This window comes from Aplysia californica, unplaced genomic scaffold, assembly GCF_000002075.1.
Source record: "Aplysia californica isolate F4 #8 unplaced genomic scaffold, AplCal3.0 scaffold00009, whole genome shotgun sequence".
Classification (NCBI taxonomy): domain Eukaryota; kingdom Metazoa; phylum Mollusca; class Gastropoda; order Aplysiida; family Aplysiidae; genus Aplysia; species Aplysia californica.
In genome coordinates this window covers 288,606-306,735 of record NW_004797279.1, presented here as the reverse complement: position 1 = coordinate 306,735, position 18,130 = coordinate 288,606, and the positions used below count along the sequence as shown (strand labels likewise).

The 18,130-nt window shown below is 41.0% G+C and overlaps 1 protein-coding gene across 1 annotated transcript; it reads right to left on the bottom strand.

Annotated features, from left to right (window-relative positions):
* Nucleotides 1-434: 434 nt before the first annotated feature.
* On the bottom strand, nucleotides 435-18,034 carry LOC101862622 (transmembrane protein 128). The gene is made up of 4 exons (XM_005089754.3): nucleotides 17,777-18,034; nucleotides 6,063-6,222; nucleotides 3,473-3,640; nucleotides 435-1,161 (listed from the first exon to the last, which is right to left on the bottom strand). The coding sequence occupies exons 1-4, from the start codon at nucleotides 17,844-17,846 to the stop codon at nucleotides 1,062-1,064; spliced, it is 498 nt and encodes a 165-aa protein (XP_005089811.1). The 5' UTR covers nucleotides 17,847-18,034; the 3' UTR covers nucleotides 435-1,061.
* Nucleotides 18,035-18,130: the final 96 nt, after the last annotated feature.

Below are 18,130 nucleotides of genomic sequence, written 5' to 3'. Positions count from 1 at the left end.
TGGTGGGACAGGGTCGGTTTCTTCTATTCCACTATTTTGACGAGCCCCTTTCCCCACAATGCCCCACAAAGGTTTTTTTAAAGCAATTTCTACACAAGTGTGCTCATTAACTATTTTATACTTTGCATAGACTACCTGATTGACTGTAGTTACAGTTACAGATTTGTTAATCACAGCTCATGGATTTGTTACATAAACTCAGGAGAGACATGTATTACAAAACAAACATGGTATGATCAGAACTCTTCAAAAGAAGATAAAACATAAAATGAGTGTTTTGTAAGGCGATACTAAATCTGATGTATGTATCAAAACACATTATGTCTGTTAGGACAAAATAACATGACCCCAAAAATGTTTTAAATAAATATCTCAAAATTAGTATGCATGAAATGCTCACAAAGATGTAAACACAAAACTTGTTTCTGCCAAAATTTGAAAAAAGGAAACTCACTACCAATATTATGATTAGATAGTATTTCATAAATCATCTCCTCGTAAGTACATAAAAAATGAGCTGGAATGGTCCCAGGCACTATGCAGTATAGTGACATAAGACAACCCACAACATCAGACAATGGGAAAAGACTTTAAGGGTACTTTACATGAAAAAATGAGTACAAAATGAAATCATCAAAACAGAATCTCATTGTATAAGAGCATTGAAAAAATTGAAAAACAAACCAAACATTTTTTTTCTCAGCTGAATGTATATTGGGAAACAGATATAATATGAATGTTTGAAGATAAAGAGAATCTGAACACATTTTATGTTGTGTTTTAAGGGAAAACAAACACATGGTACTTTGTCATTACAACTTTATCTATTTAGTCTATTAAGTACAAGGCAATTGCCACGTGTGTGCAGTACTAAAAAGAGTAAATTGATAGTGATAGTTACAGCAATTTAGATAATAAACTTTCGTACAAAACATGAACAAATATTTCAATTGAGCAGGATAAAATAATAAGTAAGGCATTAAAACTTTAACAATTAAAAACACAGATGCGATGTAAAGAGAAAAGATAGTTTTTGTTTCCACTGAAACTTGATCACAAAATCAGCCAAACATTGCCACTATGACAACCACACCCAAAAATAAGATGCCAAGAATCACAGGACTCAGGATTCCATACACTGGCCACAGACCAACTGAAAGGCTGAAATACAAAAAAACAAAACCCAAATAAATTGATTGATCCTCAAAAACAATATTAGATTCACATTTACATAACAATCAATACAACATAACATTTCACTGATTCAGTGGAGGTGTGGGGGGGGGGGGAGGATATAGTGCTATCTATGGAGCAAACTCCTGACAGCCCTGAACAGGAGAAGAGCTAAACACAATGTAGTTTGTTTCAGTTTCTCTTTCATGTACACATATATATGTTGAGCCTGTTTATGAGTAGATAAAATACAAACTTAATGAAGAGGTTTATACAACTTATATCATGTCCGATTCTGAAGCAAGGGTCTTTGGTTGTACTTTTTTACTGAAATTCTTCTCCTTATCTTGTTAGACATGTGCTCTAAAGCTGAGGTTCTTCCCGTTAGTTGGCCTCCAGAGTGCTTGAAAAAAAAAAAGGGGGGGGGGGTCAGAAGGTGGGGATGTGTGTTAAACTCAAGTAGGGTGCTCCGTTAGCTCAGTTGGTATCATGCTGGACTACGGAGTAGATGGCTCTGGTTCGAATACCCAACAGGACGTTCTGAACTCAAAACAAGTTTAAAAATATGAAAACTTGTAAATTCTTTGCCATATTGACAGGCTTGAACTCATATGGGTCCTGAATCAGAAAAATGAAGTGCCGTAATGTAAACTCAAGTAAACAGTCAGCTAAAAAACTTGTTCAATAATTTGCAACAGTCCTGGTTTCTTTATAAGGCACCTTTACTTGCCCCTATTTACTACAAAAGTAACTACCCCAAACATACTATTGGCACATTGAAATTATCTGAAGTAGCACGAAGATCCCAACATCTCTGTGCGGCATGACATTGAAAATCTTGCAGCCATCAAAGCTGCACAGACAGTGCTCATTAGATCCAACAAACATATGAAGTGAGGAATAAGTGAATTTGATAAGTGAGAAGTTTTTCTTCTTCCTCAGGTCCTATCTCTTATTTATACAATTTCATCTCCCTGTTACCCTATGATAAAGTAAATGTCTGCATTCCTTATTTGATTTGATATTCTTTCTACAGCCTAATGAATTTAGTATGGTTTAACTGAAAATGAAATTAAAGAAAGAGATTAAACAAACAAGATTCTATAAGATATTTACATGAAGTTTACCATGGCAAAGTAGAAATAAATTATACGATAAAAATCAATTGCTTTTGTCTTGTCACCCACTTGAATCTTAATGAAATCCCATAATACTATTAATACTTTTACTACATTGCAGAGGGAAAATCCTTTCACATCAGAAGTTTTGCCTTTTCATATAATGAAAACACTATACTGGTACATGCAAAGTCAACTGAATCATCATAGTCTCTTATATCATAGTCTCTTATACTAGAGCATTAGACTTCATAAACTACAATCTTTCCACCCAAAATAGAAAAAAAATTGTACCAGTCCATCCATAATGTATGTCCCCCCACCCCATCCATTATTTTAAAAATAAAATATCCCTTATTGCCAATAAGAAGAAAAAAACAATCTATCTTTTTCTCAGAAACAAAACATTTCTCTGATGAGTCATTTCAGATACTCTAAAGTATTTCTCAACATTTAATCTCCTTTATAAACAATAAGCAAGAATAATTGGAGAAGATGCATATCTAGCACGCGAGAGTGTCATATCTTTTTAAAAAATCACTGTCTAAAGAGAACCTTGAAAGTTAAACTTTCAACCCAGGGGCCTTTTATTTGACAATGCTATCAGAAAAGAGTATCCCCCTGTTACAAATTAGAGTTTCAAGAAATCCACCACACTGACAAAGTATTCCACCCAGTTAACATGCTTTTCTTTTTTCGAAATTGAATTCATACGTAATCTATCACAGTATTCACAGCGAAATTCAAGTGGGTGCAGTGGGCTGGAATCTAATGAAATATTGTAAGGACATCTCCTCCCCAAAAAGTCTTTGAGGAAATTGTTTTATTGATTTTTTTAGCTCTTTGAGGACCTAGTGGACACATATGTCTGACTAAAGACAATGGTGTAGCACATTTACAACTATACTGCACAATTCAGAAACTTAAATTTGATTAATATTTCATAGTTTGTATGCTGTTGTTTGCTATTTTTAAGTTTCAGATAAAGAAGACATCTGAAATGACTGCATGAATTAAAAAGTTATACTTCCAAAAATATCGTCTTCAAGCGTTGTCGAATAACCAGTCTTCAGAGAGTAAATGACCACAAGAAAGTTTTTGTATATAAGTAAAAAAGTGAATGTCCATCTTCCAATTTCCACTGAGCCTAAACATTTTCAATTAAAGAACTTTTTTCTTACCACAGAATTCCGATGATGAAAGAGGCTGCAGCTATTGGAATGGCTTTAGGATATCTCGTTTCCCACTCGTCTGGGCCAATCTTCCTAAAGAAATTACAGTAAATAGCCAGGAAGAGGCAAACACCGATATGGAGAGTAAAAGATGTTGTTCCAATCCAGTACCACGTGCTGTGAATATAAGATGCAAAACAGTCTGTTACTGATTTGCAAACATACTTCAATACAAGGATAATTGGTCCATCTTATTACATGTATGTAACAAGTTGGCAGCTACATGAGTCAAGGCGAATAGAAATAGAAAATGCACAGCTGGGAAATGGGGTGGGGGTGGGGAGAGGGGGCTAAAGCTACCTCAGCCATTAATTTACAGCAAATATTTGTGTTGCATATTTATTGGATTATGCAATAGACTATAACAAAATTAATTTTTTAAAAACAGATTACATTTACTTAGCGCATATCCCTGTTCAAAAGTAGGCTGATTAGTTTCTAAGCATGATACAATTTATTATTAATCCTATAACAATCTGAACATTTCTCAGAGTCCAGCACAGGCTGCAATTTTACAGGTGCTCAAACACCACCATTTTAAACAAATCTGTCACCGTCCTAGCCTATCTTCCTCTAGGTCAGGGATCACATCACCACACTTTTTTTCAATATGGAGCAGATAACTGAGAAAATGCTGAGATATATAATAGTAATTGGCCTACACTGAATACATATAAAATAAGGACAACCATCCACTCAACTTATATCAGTACACAAACACAAAATACACAAAAAGATAAAGACAACAAACATCTGGGGAATCCCTGTTTGTGAGCAACCAGGGATAAAAAAAGGATCCTTGTTTGTAATAGGAAATGTGTTAAATGAAAGATTTGTCACAATAAAGCTGAGCAGGAGTGTGACAAATTAGCTAGAAGTTCTGTAGCCTTTAAAAGATTGTTTAATTTGTATTATAGAAATTATTGAATCATTCTTGTGATCAAGTCCGAGCACACTACGCAAACATCTTCAAAGTTTTTTTTACTCGTACTTCTGCATATATGGCATGGTAGTGAACCAGATAAACTGTTATCACCGGCCGGGACTGGCCCATGGGTAGAACATGTAGTTTGATGACCCCTGCTCTAGGTGAAATGTTTCACTTAAAGCCGCCAGGTTGGGTGTGGACCAGGATTTGAACTTTGAAACTCCGACCTTATAGTCGCAGGTCTCATACTTATAGCTCAACCACTGACCACTAGGCTACCAACACCACAAGTAACAATGAAATATGTAAACAGATCAGGCTTTTGAGTACTGTGTGCAACTTTCCACTTTCACTGCTTTGTATTTCTTAAGGCTGCAGACTTTAAAATAGATGGGAAGTAAAGTAAATATTTGTTCATTTCTTAATTGCATGGAAAAAGTAAAACATTTTGACAGGCAGTGTCTGATGGATTAATGGCTCATTTTTCTCAGAGCGTCTCATTATTCTCAGCTCATTTTTTAAAGAGATAGTCTCATTATTCTCATTGTCAGAGTACAGGACAGAATTTTGTTTTTTCAGTGTGGAAGAAGAGAAAAGAAGATAACAGGCTACCATCGATGATTTTACAACAGAACGGCTAAAGTTTAAAAGTGACTGCAACAGCAAAAGGACACAAGACGTGAATGCAGCTCAAACATCAAACCCTATAAGGGAGCTTTATTAGCAACAGCTGCAATTGTAGTTGATCCAAACCCTTGAAGATAGTTCTATCTTTGAAAATTATTTTTTGTTAGAGACAACTGTTGAGATCCCTGCTGCTACCTTCAACATTATTGTTAAATTTTTCTCTACTCTAACTATTGACAGGGATGTTGTCCCTTCTGTTGCAATTGATGCTAGTATTTTTCTGTTGAGTTTTCACGGTTTTTGCTACAGTTAAAATTATTAAAGATCTTTTGACTGTTACTGTTGATATATTATCTTAAATTGTTATTGCAGCAGCCACTGTTGTAGCAGCTGGTTTTCTTTTTTCTTCAACAACCTCCTTCTGAGCTCCTCAATCTCTTTCACTTCTTGGTCCTCAACTTCCCAATAAACTATTATAAACATCATGGTTATTGTCCTCCTTCTTCTCTTTTAATTACAATAATTTTTTTTTTACTGCTCTGTACTGTAAATGTATCTTTTTCTCAAACTTACTGGCCAAAAACATGATTTCATTTTTAAGCCAACTCATCCTCCTCCCCTAAAAATTCCTTGTCTATCTTTTCAGAACTTTTCTATTCGAATAAATCTTTTTCTTAAGTTTGAATGTAACATTTTCATGAGGAAAAGATACTTGCCCCCATTCTTCATCTGACAGTCTGTGGCTGTGAAAATCAAAGTGTCTAATTCCCTAAATTTCCATTAAATTTATGGAGATCCAGCTCAAGTGACTTAGTTCAGTGCAATATTCTAGGAATGAGCTTCACAGTTGTCACCAACATGAGATGAAGTGTAAACCGAAAGAATGAATTTATGGAGTACCTGCTTTTAACATTTCAATAAGGGAAAGATGAAAATAGAAAAAAAATGTGAACATTTCTCATAATAATGAATTTGAATTCTTACATGTAAACGCGTTGATCATACATCATGACTTTAAGGAAATCAGCAAAGTAAAACACTGCGACAGCTGCAATCAACAACAGGATATTTTGGACACAGAATGGTGACTTCTTTTTAGAATCCTCCACTGAAGCTGGCTTTTCCGCTCCAGGTGCATTCTCATCTGGAGACAGAAAAAAAAATTTGCTTTCTTGGGGTAAAAAATTAACAGGAACACCTCAACCCCCCCCCCCCCTACCTTGAGACACCATTTGCATCAGCTTCTCTTCAGTAGAGGCATCGGGAATTATTGAATAAGGTTAGAAGTGGAAGGATGAGTAACTGAAATTGGAAGGTTCAAGAAAACAATTTCTACAAGTAGAATTAAATCAAGACTATGACGAGAAAGGACTATACATATGGGGGTACCACCTGAGAACAGACAGGAACAGCTATCTTTAAAAAGATTTTGCCTTATATTCAGGAGGCATATTAACATAAGAAGTCATCATCATCAATGCCTTTCATTTATCTCTTCCTGGGCCATTCTTCCAAGTGAGCTTCATCTCTCTCATGTCCCTTTCCACACATCTCCTCCATGTCTCCCGGGGCCTACCCCTGCCTCGTGCTCCCAGTGGGTTTCACTGCAGCGACTGTCTTGTGATGTTTCTGCTGGGCTTTCTGAAGGTGTGTCCCATCCATCGCCACTTTTTTAGTCCTATTTCTACTTCTATATATATTCTTTTGTCCTGTTCTTTCCCACAGCTATTCATTTCTTATTCTATCCTGCCACTTAATTCTTAAGATACTCCTTATACATCTGTTGATGAAAGTCTGGACTTTATTCAATACTGACTTTATTGTCTTCCAAGTTTCGCAGCGTAGAAGAGCACAGACTTGGCATTGGAGTTAAAGAGTCGAATTTTGGTGCGCAGTGAGATGTTGCTTGCTTTCCAGACTTCTGATAATTGATTGAATGCTGACCTTGCCTTCGCGGTTCTTGCTTTTACATCTGCCTCGTTCTCCGAGTGGAAGCGACCCATGTGTTTGTTTTAACAAGGCACTCTGTCTTCCTCGTCTGATGCATTTCGTTTTATTGTCACCTTTGCGCACAATCAGCAACAAAATAAAAATTACAAACAAAATACAAACCACCACCACCAACAACAACAAAAACAACAGCAATGCGGCTACTTTCGATTGGAACCTCTGATGGAAAAGGTTTGTTTTCTTCATCTTGATCAGTCCTGCCTAAGACGGCCACCTGTCTTATACGGCCACTTTTCTCCTTGACAATGGGTGGCCGTCTTACACAGGTTTGACTGTACATAAAAAGGCACTGAAGTGTTCAAAATGTCACACAATCCGAAACACAAAGTTAAATATAGTAGTAGTATAAGGTTTTACGGCGCTCGCAACTGCTAAGGTCATATGAGCGCGCGAAACACAAGTTGTTCGCCTCTGCGAAAGTTCACTTCACGACTGGTAACTAATTTACTTTAAAATGCTAAAAAGTTAAAATATTCAAATTCGGTGTAAATACATTTGTGATCTAAAACAACTTTTAAGTAACAATAAAAATTTTAAATAATATCAGATTCACTTTACAACTCGCCATAAAGGCCAATGGCCTTTATAAAATTTAAAATTCTGCTGGGAACAACGACGGAGAAAATATCCTGCAATTTCTTGCATTTATAATATTTTCTTCGGATCTCTCCAAAGTCTAGACATTCTGTTAAAATGTGTCTAAAGGTAAAATCTGTGTCGCATCCGACACAGAACGGTTTCTCTTCTCCCTGTAGGAGGTATTTGTGGGTTAGGGCCGTGTGTCCGATGCGCAATCGAGTAAAAATGACTTCGTCTCTTCTGGAGAGATCCGAAGGATTTCGCTGTTCTAGTCTGGGTTTAATTTCATATAATTTATTATTTTTCTGGTTTTCCCAGTGGCTCTCCCACAGACTGGAGGTGTACTTTTTGACTTTATTTCTAAAGTCAGTCTGTGGGAGAGTGTTTGTCGTTGATCCCAGCAGAAGGGATGAAGCTTTCTTCGCCAGGTCGTCTACCTGCTCGTTTCCTCGGATGCCCACATGGCTGGGTATCCATGCGAACATGATGTTTTTTCCTGTTTCGGATAGTGTATGGATTTTCTGTTGTAGCCTAACTATTTTTGGGTGTAGGAGTGTGTAGTTTGTGAGTGAGGTGATGCAAGACAGAGAGTCAGAAAGGATAAGGAAAGATTTGTTAGGGGAATTTTCTACAGAGTCCAGTGCCATGTCAATGGCAGTGGCCTCCGCAGAGAAAATGGAGGCTTCAGGATGGAGTCTCCTCTGGTGTGTATTGTTGGGAGATAGGGCTGCGGCGCCCACTTCATTGTCTTTTTTGGAGCCATCCGTGAAGATGAGCTCCGCACCGGGGTATTTATCTATTAGTTTTTTGTATTCTGCTTGAAATGTTTTGGTGTTTGTGCTTTCTTTGTTGTGTGTGGTCAGCTGTAAATCTACTTTTGCCTTGGTGAGGTGCCACGGAGGGAGGTCGGGGAAAAGAATTTGTTGGATGTCTTGTTTGGAAAAGTGTAAGTTTTTGAGGTCCTCAAGGATTCTGAGGCCGAAAGGTTTGATGAGTTTTTCGTTGTTTTGGAATCTGTTTCTGGTTTCTGGATTTGTTTGAAAAATGCTGTTGTGCGCTGGATTTTCCGGTGTTGAGCTCTGTTTAACTGCGTATTGTAGTGAGAGTTGTGTGCGTCTGAGTGAGAGTGGTGGAATGTTGGCCTCGGCCTGGAGGCTCTCCACCGGAGAAGTGCGGAAAGCCCCCAGAGCGAGGCGGAGTCCTTGGTTCTGTATTGGATCTAGTATTTTTAAGACGTGTGGTTTTGCCGATCCGTAGACTTGACAGCCGTAGTCAAGCCTGGACCGGACAAGGGAGATGTACAAGTGGAGAAGGTGTTTTGAGTCCCCGCCCCACTCCGGATGTGATAGAATTTTCAAAGCGTTTAACGCTTTCTGGCACCTCACACGAAGGTCTTTGATGTGTGGTATGAATGTAAGTTTTTTGTCAAAAATGACACCGAGGAAACGAGCTTGGTCCTGGACGGGAATCCTTTCCCCGTATAGTGTCAAATCCGGCTGCAGCACACGTCTGCCTGTTCGGCAGAAGTGTACTGCAACCGTCTTTGACGGGGAGAACTTGAAACCGTTGTTGTTTGCCCACGTTTCAAGTTTTTGCAGCTGCGTTTGCAGCTGCCTTTCCATAGATCTCAAATGAGGATTTTTCGATCGGCAGCATATCAAGAAGTCGTCAACGTATAACGAGCTGTCTATGCTGTTCTGGAGGGTTTTCACTATGGAGTTAATTTTAATTTCGAAAAGGAGAGGAGAAAGGATGCTCCCCTGGGGGACTCCTTCCTCCTGTTGGTGGGGGTCTGAAAGGGAGGATCCGACACGAACCTGGAAGGAACGGTTCTTCAGGAAGTTGCCAATGAAGGCAGGGAGGTGACCGCGTATGCCGAGTGCGTGCAGGTCTTGAAGAATGCCGTACTTCCAGGTTGTGTCGAAGGCTTTTTCTAGGTCAAAAAAGATGGCGATCATGTGGCCTCTTTCGGCGAACGTCTCGCGTATAAAGGTCTCCAGGCGGACCAGGTGATCCAGAGTGGATCGGGTTTTCCTGAATCCGCACTGGAGACCGCTCAGCGAGCCCGTCGTTTCCAGAAACCACATGAGTCGCCTGTGAATCATTTTTTCAGTTAGTTTGCAGAGACAGCTCGTTAGGGCTATAGGTCTGTAATTGGATGGGTGTGTGTGGTCTTTGTTTGGTTTGGGTATTGGAATGACAGTGGCGAGACGCCAAGACTCCGGAAAGGAGTGCGACCGCCACATGTCGTTGTATATGTGTAGTATGAGTGTGAGTGTTTCTGAGGGTAAGTGTCTAATGATCTTGTTGTGGATGTCATCCGGTCCCGGGGCTGTATCGCCCAGGTCCGAGATGCACGATGTTAGTTCGTCTATTGTGAAGTCTGCGTTGTAGGTTTCAGTGTTGTTTGAGTGGAAGTTTAGGTGTTGTTTTTCTCTGTTAGTTTTGACGTTTTGAAAAGTGGTGTTGTAGTTTGCTTGGGATGAGTTTTTGGCTAGAGATGTAGCTATTGTGTTTGCAATGTCTACTTGTGTTTCAGCTGTTGTTCCATCCGGCCTCTGGACGTGCCGAATGGTGTCTGTGCGTCTACCTAAGAATTTTTTAGCAATTTGGAAAACTTGATTGAGTGGTGTCTGGCTGTTGATTTTGGAGATGTATTTTTGGAATGATTGTCTTTTGCTCTCCCTGAGGCATCTACGTGCCTCAGCTCGAGCCTTTAAATAAAGTATCTTATTTTCTATGGTGGTGTTGTTGACGGCTCTTCGATACGCTGCCTTCTTTTTCTTTACTGCGTCCTCACATTCCCAAGAGAACCAGATCTTGTTCCTCCGGGGTTTTGTTTTTGTTTTTGGAATGTGATTGTGGCATATTTCTAAGAGTTTTTCGTGAAATTTATTGTAGTTGTGGTCGAAATTGGGATTAAGAATCTTGGAACATTGATTGGCAAACCCGTCCCAGTCGGCTTTTTTGAAGTTGAAGCGTTCTGGGATCGGGTCGTTTTGGAGGCTATTGTTTTTGAGGAGAATTGGGAAATGGTCCGTACGGTCATCCAGCACAGACCACTCAAGATCTGGGACTAGTTCAGGGGTACAAAAAGTAAGGTCAAGGGATGAAGTGCCATAAGTGGCTCTGTTTCTGAAAGTTGGGGATTTATCATTTAAGAGACAGATGTTATTTTGAAATAAAAAGTTTTCTATTATTTTACCTTTCTGGTCTATAGGTTTGTCTCCCCAAAGGGGGCTGTGGGCATTGAAATCACCTAGTAAAATAAAGGGTTTTGGGAGCTGGGACTTTAAGTCATTTAGTTGGGTTATTTTGAGGGGGTAATTTGGTGGGATGTAAACTGAGCAGATCGTGATTGGTCTGTGCAGGGTGACCCGTACGGCAATAGCTTGGAGGGTCGTCTTAAGATGTACTTGTCTGTGGAGTGTGTGGTTGTCGGTGTAGATGGTGGTACCACCGGAAGCAATCTGGTTTTCCGTGTGAATGTGATGGTACGCAGTAAATCCTCTTAAGTCTATGGTTGAAGCCGGGGCGAATTTTGTTTCTTGAATACAGGCCACCCGTGGGCACAGTGTGGCCTGTAAATGTTGCAATTCTGCAATGGAAGGTCGGATTCCGCCGGCATTCCATTGCAGGACCGCCATTATGAATTTTTACTTTTTGGTTTGGAGCACTTAGGCCCCGGCTTCGAAGAAGCACTCTGACTCCTCCTTACGGGGGAGGCAGAGTGTTTTCTAGGTTGCCGTCCTGGATTGGACGGCGGTCTAGTGGGGGATTTGGAGGAGTGACAGACTCCGCCCTTCCCGGGTTCAGGCCGGGGAGGGGGGTCGGAGATGATTCCTCCATTGGTAGTGGGGGGAGTGGAGGGGTAGAGGGAGGTGGAGCAGACAGAGGGGGCTGGGGAGAGGGGGGAGGGAGTACCTCAATCTCCATCAGAGAGATGGGTTGTGAGGTGGAAGAAGAAGAAGAAGAAGAAGAAGAAGAAGAAGTAATAGAGGAGGGGTGAGGGGGAGAAGGGGGGGTGGAGGAAGAGTCCACCCCATCCTCCCCAAGAACCCCAAAGCGGTTAGTTAGTGGTACCTGGAAGGTGGGTACCACAGTTTTAGGAGCAACCTTTTTGTGTTTCGCAGTAAGTTTCTTGTTGACCGCGGGTTCTGGGGGGTCGACAGTGGAAGCACTGGTCGACTTCGTGACTGGCCGGAGTACGCTTGCGTATGACCGGCCAGGGACCGGGGTCATACCTGGCGGGCAGACAGCTTTTCGGGCTTCTTGAAAAGAGCAGCCATTTCGTGCTTTATACTCTTGGATTGCGCGTTCTTGAATCCAAGTCGGGCAATCCTTGCTGAAGGCTGTGTGCTGGCCTTGGCAATTTGGGCAGCAAGGACTAGCCTTGCATTCCTTTTCAGGATGCCCAGTCTTGCCGCAGCGAGGACACACGGCTGCACGTCGGCATCGCGACTGACTATGGCCGAACTTCTGACACTGAAAGCAGCGTAGAGGGTTCGGCACATAGGGTCGCACGTCCAAGACCAAGTATGATGCCCGAACGGTGGCTGGAGGGCGGCACGAATCAAAAGTTAGAATTATTGTGTTCGTTTCTAGCGTGGACTCCCCCCGCCGAATAGTAATTCGGCGGGCTTCGACCACACCCTCACAGTTATCCACAATATCTTGGTTGGAGCAGCCCTTCAGCTCATGGCTGCGGACCACGCCCTTCGACTGGTTAAATTTCTGGTGTCGCTCGGAAACACAAGGAACACCACCGAAGGTCGTTATCTTTCCAAGTCCGGCCAGTTCTTTATCCGATGCACACTTGATGAGGAGAGCACCAGAGGACAGTTTCTGGACATTCGTAGGAATGTATCCCAGAACCTGTCTTAGAGCATCTCCTATCTTGAAAACGTTTAAATCAGTCATCTTTTTCTGTGCATCGGTGCTGCGGATGGTCAAGTACGGCTGCCGCGGAAGCTCCCTGAGAGGAGGGAGGGCAGAGGCAGTCGTAAAGGTCCTTTTTCCTTTAGTATTTTGTTTGCTCGGCTCGGCGGCCGCACCCGCTTCCGCGAGCCGAGACTTTTTAACGTTGGGAGCTGGGGAAGGGTCTTTTTGATTTTTAGAATCCATGAGAGTTTTCTTTTTGATTCGACTCCGGGGCTCCCCGCCCGCCACGGAGCCCAACAAGGGGACACATAGCTCGGATATCCAGAGCTGTGCCAGGGCTACCCCGGAGCTATACTCTCAACGAGAAAGTACAAGACCCTCCCGTCAAGATTGACCCAGGGCTTGATGGGGTTTCAGCTCTCAACCGGTTGAGTGGCATGGGCCGTGCCACCCTCCCGTCTAAGAGGAAAACCTGGGCCAAAGAGGTGTGTTGGTGAGGGACAGTCCGTGGACTGATCTCACCTCAACCGCCAGGTACCCGGTTTCCCTCTGCACGGGTCGCACCTCACGGTCAACAAGGCGCCCACTCTGTGGGATGGGTGACCTCTCTTTTTGCTGCACATGAGGTCAGCGGTGGCAGGAAAGACAGAAGAAGAAAGAAAGAAGGAAGGAGAAGAGGAAGATACACCAAAGTAGGTGTCGCATCCGGATCTCAGAGGATTGGGGTCCGAGTGCGACACCTCGCCTTTGAAGGGGTTGCACCTTCTGCAGACGAAGCAGTGGGTCTATTTATATCCCCCCGACCCACTGGGGGTAAAAGTTAAATATTACAGAAATCGCGCGAGTATCAATTAATTAATATGACCACAAACTCAATATCTGTCCATCTGGCCTATTTTTATATCAATGAAAGAACGACGGGGGGACAATAGGAGAGTCACGGTCGGTGGGTAAAATAAGAAAATGTCTCTTTCCTCGAAGAAAACAGAAAAATCATGACAGTACAGAAAGTACGACGTAGAAATATTTTTATTATTATGAATATCAGATCAAAAGTATTTTTAATAAGCTTTCATATAGGCGAGGTTGTTGTACCTAGTAAAACAAAGTAGGTGCTCTGTGGAAATTGCCTTCCCGTTCCATTGGTCGTCCTTTTGAAACTGATAATTTGCAAGGTAAATGTGAAGATTGTGTGTTTTTTTGTTATTATTATTTTTGCCAGGGAGGCTTCCCCCCCTGAAACCCCCACTCAGTTGCAATGACCAGGAAAAATCTTTTTTTCTCAGAAAGTGTTTGCAAATATGTGCATTTTGTAGCTGTATCTTCAAAGAGCATGGAACTTTTTGAATTTTTGAAATCCATCAATAAAAAAAAAGTTATGAATTTTTTAATCAATTAATTTTTGGTACTTTTATAATGAAAAACCCCAAAATATGGGACGTTCTTCGGTGAGTTTTGAGACAATATTCGCCATAACTCGCTCATTTCTCGGAGCATGTAAATTAAACTAGGCAACAAAGTACATTTTCTAGTGCAGAATCTAGTCCTGCTTTCAGATTTTTCATAGCTATCCTACTTTTTGCGTTATGAAGACGTTTATCGGTAAAAATGTGGCGTTTTTGGAGCGTTTTGAGACAAAAGCTCGCCTATTTCTTGGAGCATGTGAATGAAACTTGGCAGTCTAGTACAGTTTTTAATGCAGAATCTAGTCATGCTGTCAGATTTTTAATGATCTATCATACATTTTGAGTTGTAAAGACATTTACAAATAAAAAAGTGGCGTTCCTTACAGCTTTACAAAGATTATCAGTCATATATCTTCTCCCAAAGTCATGATATTTGAATGAAACTGGGCAACATAAAAGATGACTCCTTGCCAAGCAATGTTCTGGATCAATTTGTCCCAAAAATGTAAGTAGAGAGCTGGATTTATTAGTCTAATAAATCCAGTTCTCTACTAGTAAAAGCATGCACACTTTGTAATAGAAAATAAGATCGTCTCTGTATATATCCATTGCGGGACACTGTCCTATTGTATGGTAGATTAAGATGTGTTTCGATAATATAGTTAACAAGTCATGGGAATATGTCGCATGTGTAGGCTACAACTCATACTATAAATGTAACAGATATTTAGACCCCCCCCCCCCCCCCTTCTCTCTCTCTTTCTCTCTCTCTCTCACACACACACACACACAGGCACGAGCGCGCACTCATGCAAGCACGTGTGAACGATAACAATGTATAAACTGGACTATCTTCCCAGACTGAACTAAATATATACCATACTCTTTAATAACAATCTTACTGCCCCACTTTTCCAAACAGAGCAAACAGCATGTCCAAGTGTGTGCTTTCCCAAGAGGGGGAAATAGGCTTTGATAACGCAAATACAATGCCATACTACTTCTCAAGATGTTTGCTTTTCTGTTTCTATTCTTCTCTCATGCAATTAAGCAAATAAAAATGACTACATCTATTGTATTGTGACTAAAATGCAACACAAATGTAAATTATCAAGGCCCCAGTTTAGTTTTCAAGTATCCTTCTCCCCTTTCCGGTTCACATAGTGGGGCCTTGTTTGTAGCACCTGAGGTGACCGAAGGCTGATGACGTCACTCAGTGGAATTTTCCCAGCCGCTGGTCGTTCACTCAACACGCGCAAATGGCAATGCCGCTTTTCCCTTAGTTACTCCAACATTTTAAAAGATTACGCAAAAAATGCTAAACAAAGAAGCATGAAATTTTAAGGGAATAAAGGAAAATAGTGTACAACTTCAGTCATTTTGACAAATCACAGCTCCGAAAAATCTTCAAAGCGCACCACATCAACCACTTTTGCAAACGTTTTCGACTGCTTCTTGGATGGGTACAAACTTGTCAATCTGCATACTACGAGATTGACCCCTTTTCTGATTGGCTGTCAAGTTTCATTCATATCCATTCACGAAAAGCGGCGAGAGAGCGAGTTGAAGACAACAACCATTGCGTTAGTTCGTCCCACGAAACACCCCCATGGCGGGTAGAGCTGGGTAGCGAGCGCGAGAACGGAACTGAATCGCCACTCTTGCCTGCGGAACGCAATTCACGATTCACTTTAGCGGAACAGTATCGCCTTCCGATTCCCGATTCACTCCCCTGTCGCTGTCACCACCTTACAGTTTATGTTTTTGTAATCTACTGCTGAGTCGAGTCGCGAGCGCAAAAACGGAACGGAACACTTAGTATGGCTCCCCTTAATTTACAAAAGATATGGTATAGTCCAACTCCCTATTAACCCTAACTCTGGCAAGGGCCGATTAGATCGGCCCATTTCCTGCCATGAAAGTGGCAGGGCCGATCTCATAGGACCATATAGTAAACTGCTGCTTCTGCCTTCCAACTAAATATTTGGGGCTTCCTAAAGTGATTTCTGATTGGCTAAAAGGCTAACCTCCAACCAATCAGAATATTTCTACCATTCTGGCTTAGGAGAAGAGTATTTTGCTTTCAAAACAGAGGGATGTTTTGAAAGCTTGTTGATCAGGCCACAAGCCACTAATGCCAGTGTAGATCTATCACTTGTGTGGGTCTAAAATGGCCAAAAATCGATCTTTTTTGGATACATTTGAAAGTGAATTGACTAGGGAAAGTAATTCAGACACTGTTAGTGGTGGATTTATTGGTGTTCAGTCAAGAGTGGGATTAGATCTGACATACAATGGGGATACATGTACCAGTTCTCATCCTACCCCAACTTCTCTTTCAAATGGAACACTAGATCTAGATTCTACTTCTTTGGGAGTCTAATAGGGGCAGAAAAAGGAGAGCTATAGAGAGTAAAGTAGGTTCCTTTTGCTATACTAATTATTACAGACTACCAGCAGATTGCTGAAAACCACATGGTTGTACTTAGAGTGTTTTTATGTTGAGTATGGTATGAAATTAGCGCGTATCAGCTGCGCTCGAAACAGACCACCTGACAAATTGAAACAGTCATAACTCATTACCTGTTCTTCTCAAACTTATAAAACTATACATTTTCTGAAAGGTAATTGAAAAACCCATATTTCTGCCATCTCACATTTTTTATAACAAGAAAGACATTAGATTGGTGAATATGCTAATGAGCATGTAAATTTTTTATGTCAGCCATCTTGGATTTCAAAGTTACATAACCCCTTAAAAATAAAATAAAATCATATGTTCAATGGCAAAATATAAAAGTTCATTCAATTATCTTTCAGAAAATATATACTTTTGTAGGGTTTTTATTTGATGCAAGTCCATAAATTTGATTTGTAAAGCATGTGCACGTTTTGGCTGATTAGCCCTGCCATTCCTGTTGAAACCACTTGCCAGAGTTAGGGTTAAAACAAAATGAACGGGTTCCAACCAATAGACAGAAGGAATTTTATGGCGCCACTGTTTTAGCGAATCATAGGGGGGTGAATTTATGGGGTCGCTAATTGAGGTCAGTAGATAGAGCAGCGCAATAAAGGGTGTGGGGCGGAGAGGATGGCGGGACAACAAGAGTGAGACTCGCCCTCGCTAAGTGGAGTTGATATGACACTGTTCCGTTTCAGTCAGTGTTCCACGGGCGCTTGCGTACTCGCGATTTTTTTAAGACGACTGAATCGCGAATCGCCCCTCTCAGATTTGGCGAGCAGGATCCAGCTCTAGCGGCTGGGGCCAAAAATCGGCAGAACAAAACGCGCTCGGTAGGCATTGCTGCCCACTGCTATGGCTAGGACGCATTAATACACATGTAAACATGGTGGGTCCACCAAAGTTCAATCTAGCCAAAATAATTTTTTAATACAAAAAAGGCAGAAAAATATTACTGGCTAATGTGGCAGGATTCACTTTGCCTACATGGTCACTTTTGACCATTTGTCCTTCTCAATCAATTCTCAGGCTCAGGACTTCAGTTTCTTATGTAAACACAAACGGGAAAGCAATTTCCAAAGAGCCCCAACAAGAAAATATCATCATTTGAATGAGAATACTCTAAATTTCCCCTAGATTCCCCAATAAGAGTGAGGCCGCCTGGACACCCTACAATGAACACCGCGGATTCTCTGATAGGCTAGTATTACTAGTAAGACTCCCAACTCACTCCACGGAGAGAGTCAACGTTTCATTTCATATTTCATTGCAATACATCTCAAATCCATAATGCTGTGAACGAGTGCCGCAGTCGTAAAAGTTTTAAACATAATCTTATGGAAATTAGCTTTTCTTCATACCGAACTGTTCCAGGAGTTTTTGTTGAACTTTCCTTTGAAATACATCTTGGTCTTCCACTTTGGACGCCATTTTGACGCTTTGCTAAGTAACCGCTGTTTACCTCCTACAACAAAGAGTGAAACATGCTGCCACATGATGTAAATTGTAAATAATGTATTAAATTGATTTATTACGGTATAGAATTCTTATGATTTGAAGACACCTGAATCATCTGATGTAGTCGTTTAAATAAGCATTATCCAAACTAATCTCACAAATTCGGCTCGCATTCCGAGGATTTTTTTTTCGATACAAGAGTTGTATCGTAAAATCTCGCTCCTCGTTTTATACGTATCCAATATTTGCTCGATTCG

Excerpts from the sequence above, each read along its gene's own strand:
- LOC101862622 (XM_005089754.3), bottom strand. The coding sequence starts at position 17,846 with ATGGCGTCCAAAGTGGAAGACCAAGATGTATTTCAAAGGAAAGTTCAA. Across the intron at positions 3,641-6,062 it reads TATGATCAACGCGTTTACAT|CACGTGGTACTGGATTGGAA; the intron begins GTAAGAATTCAA and ends TTATATTCACAG. Across the intron at positions 1,162-3,472 it reads TTCATCATCGGAATTCTGTG|CCTTTCAGTTGGTCTGTGGC; the intron begins GTAAGAAAAAAG and ends TTTGTATTTCAG.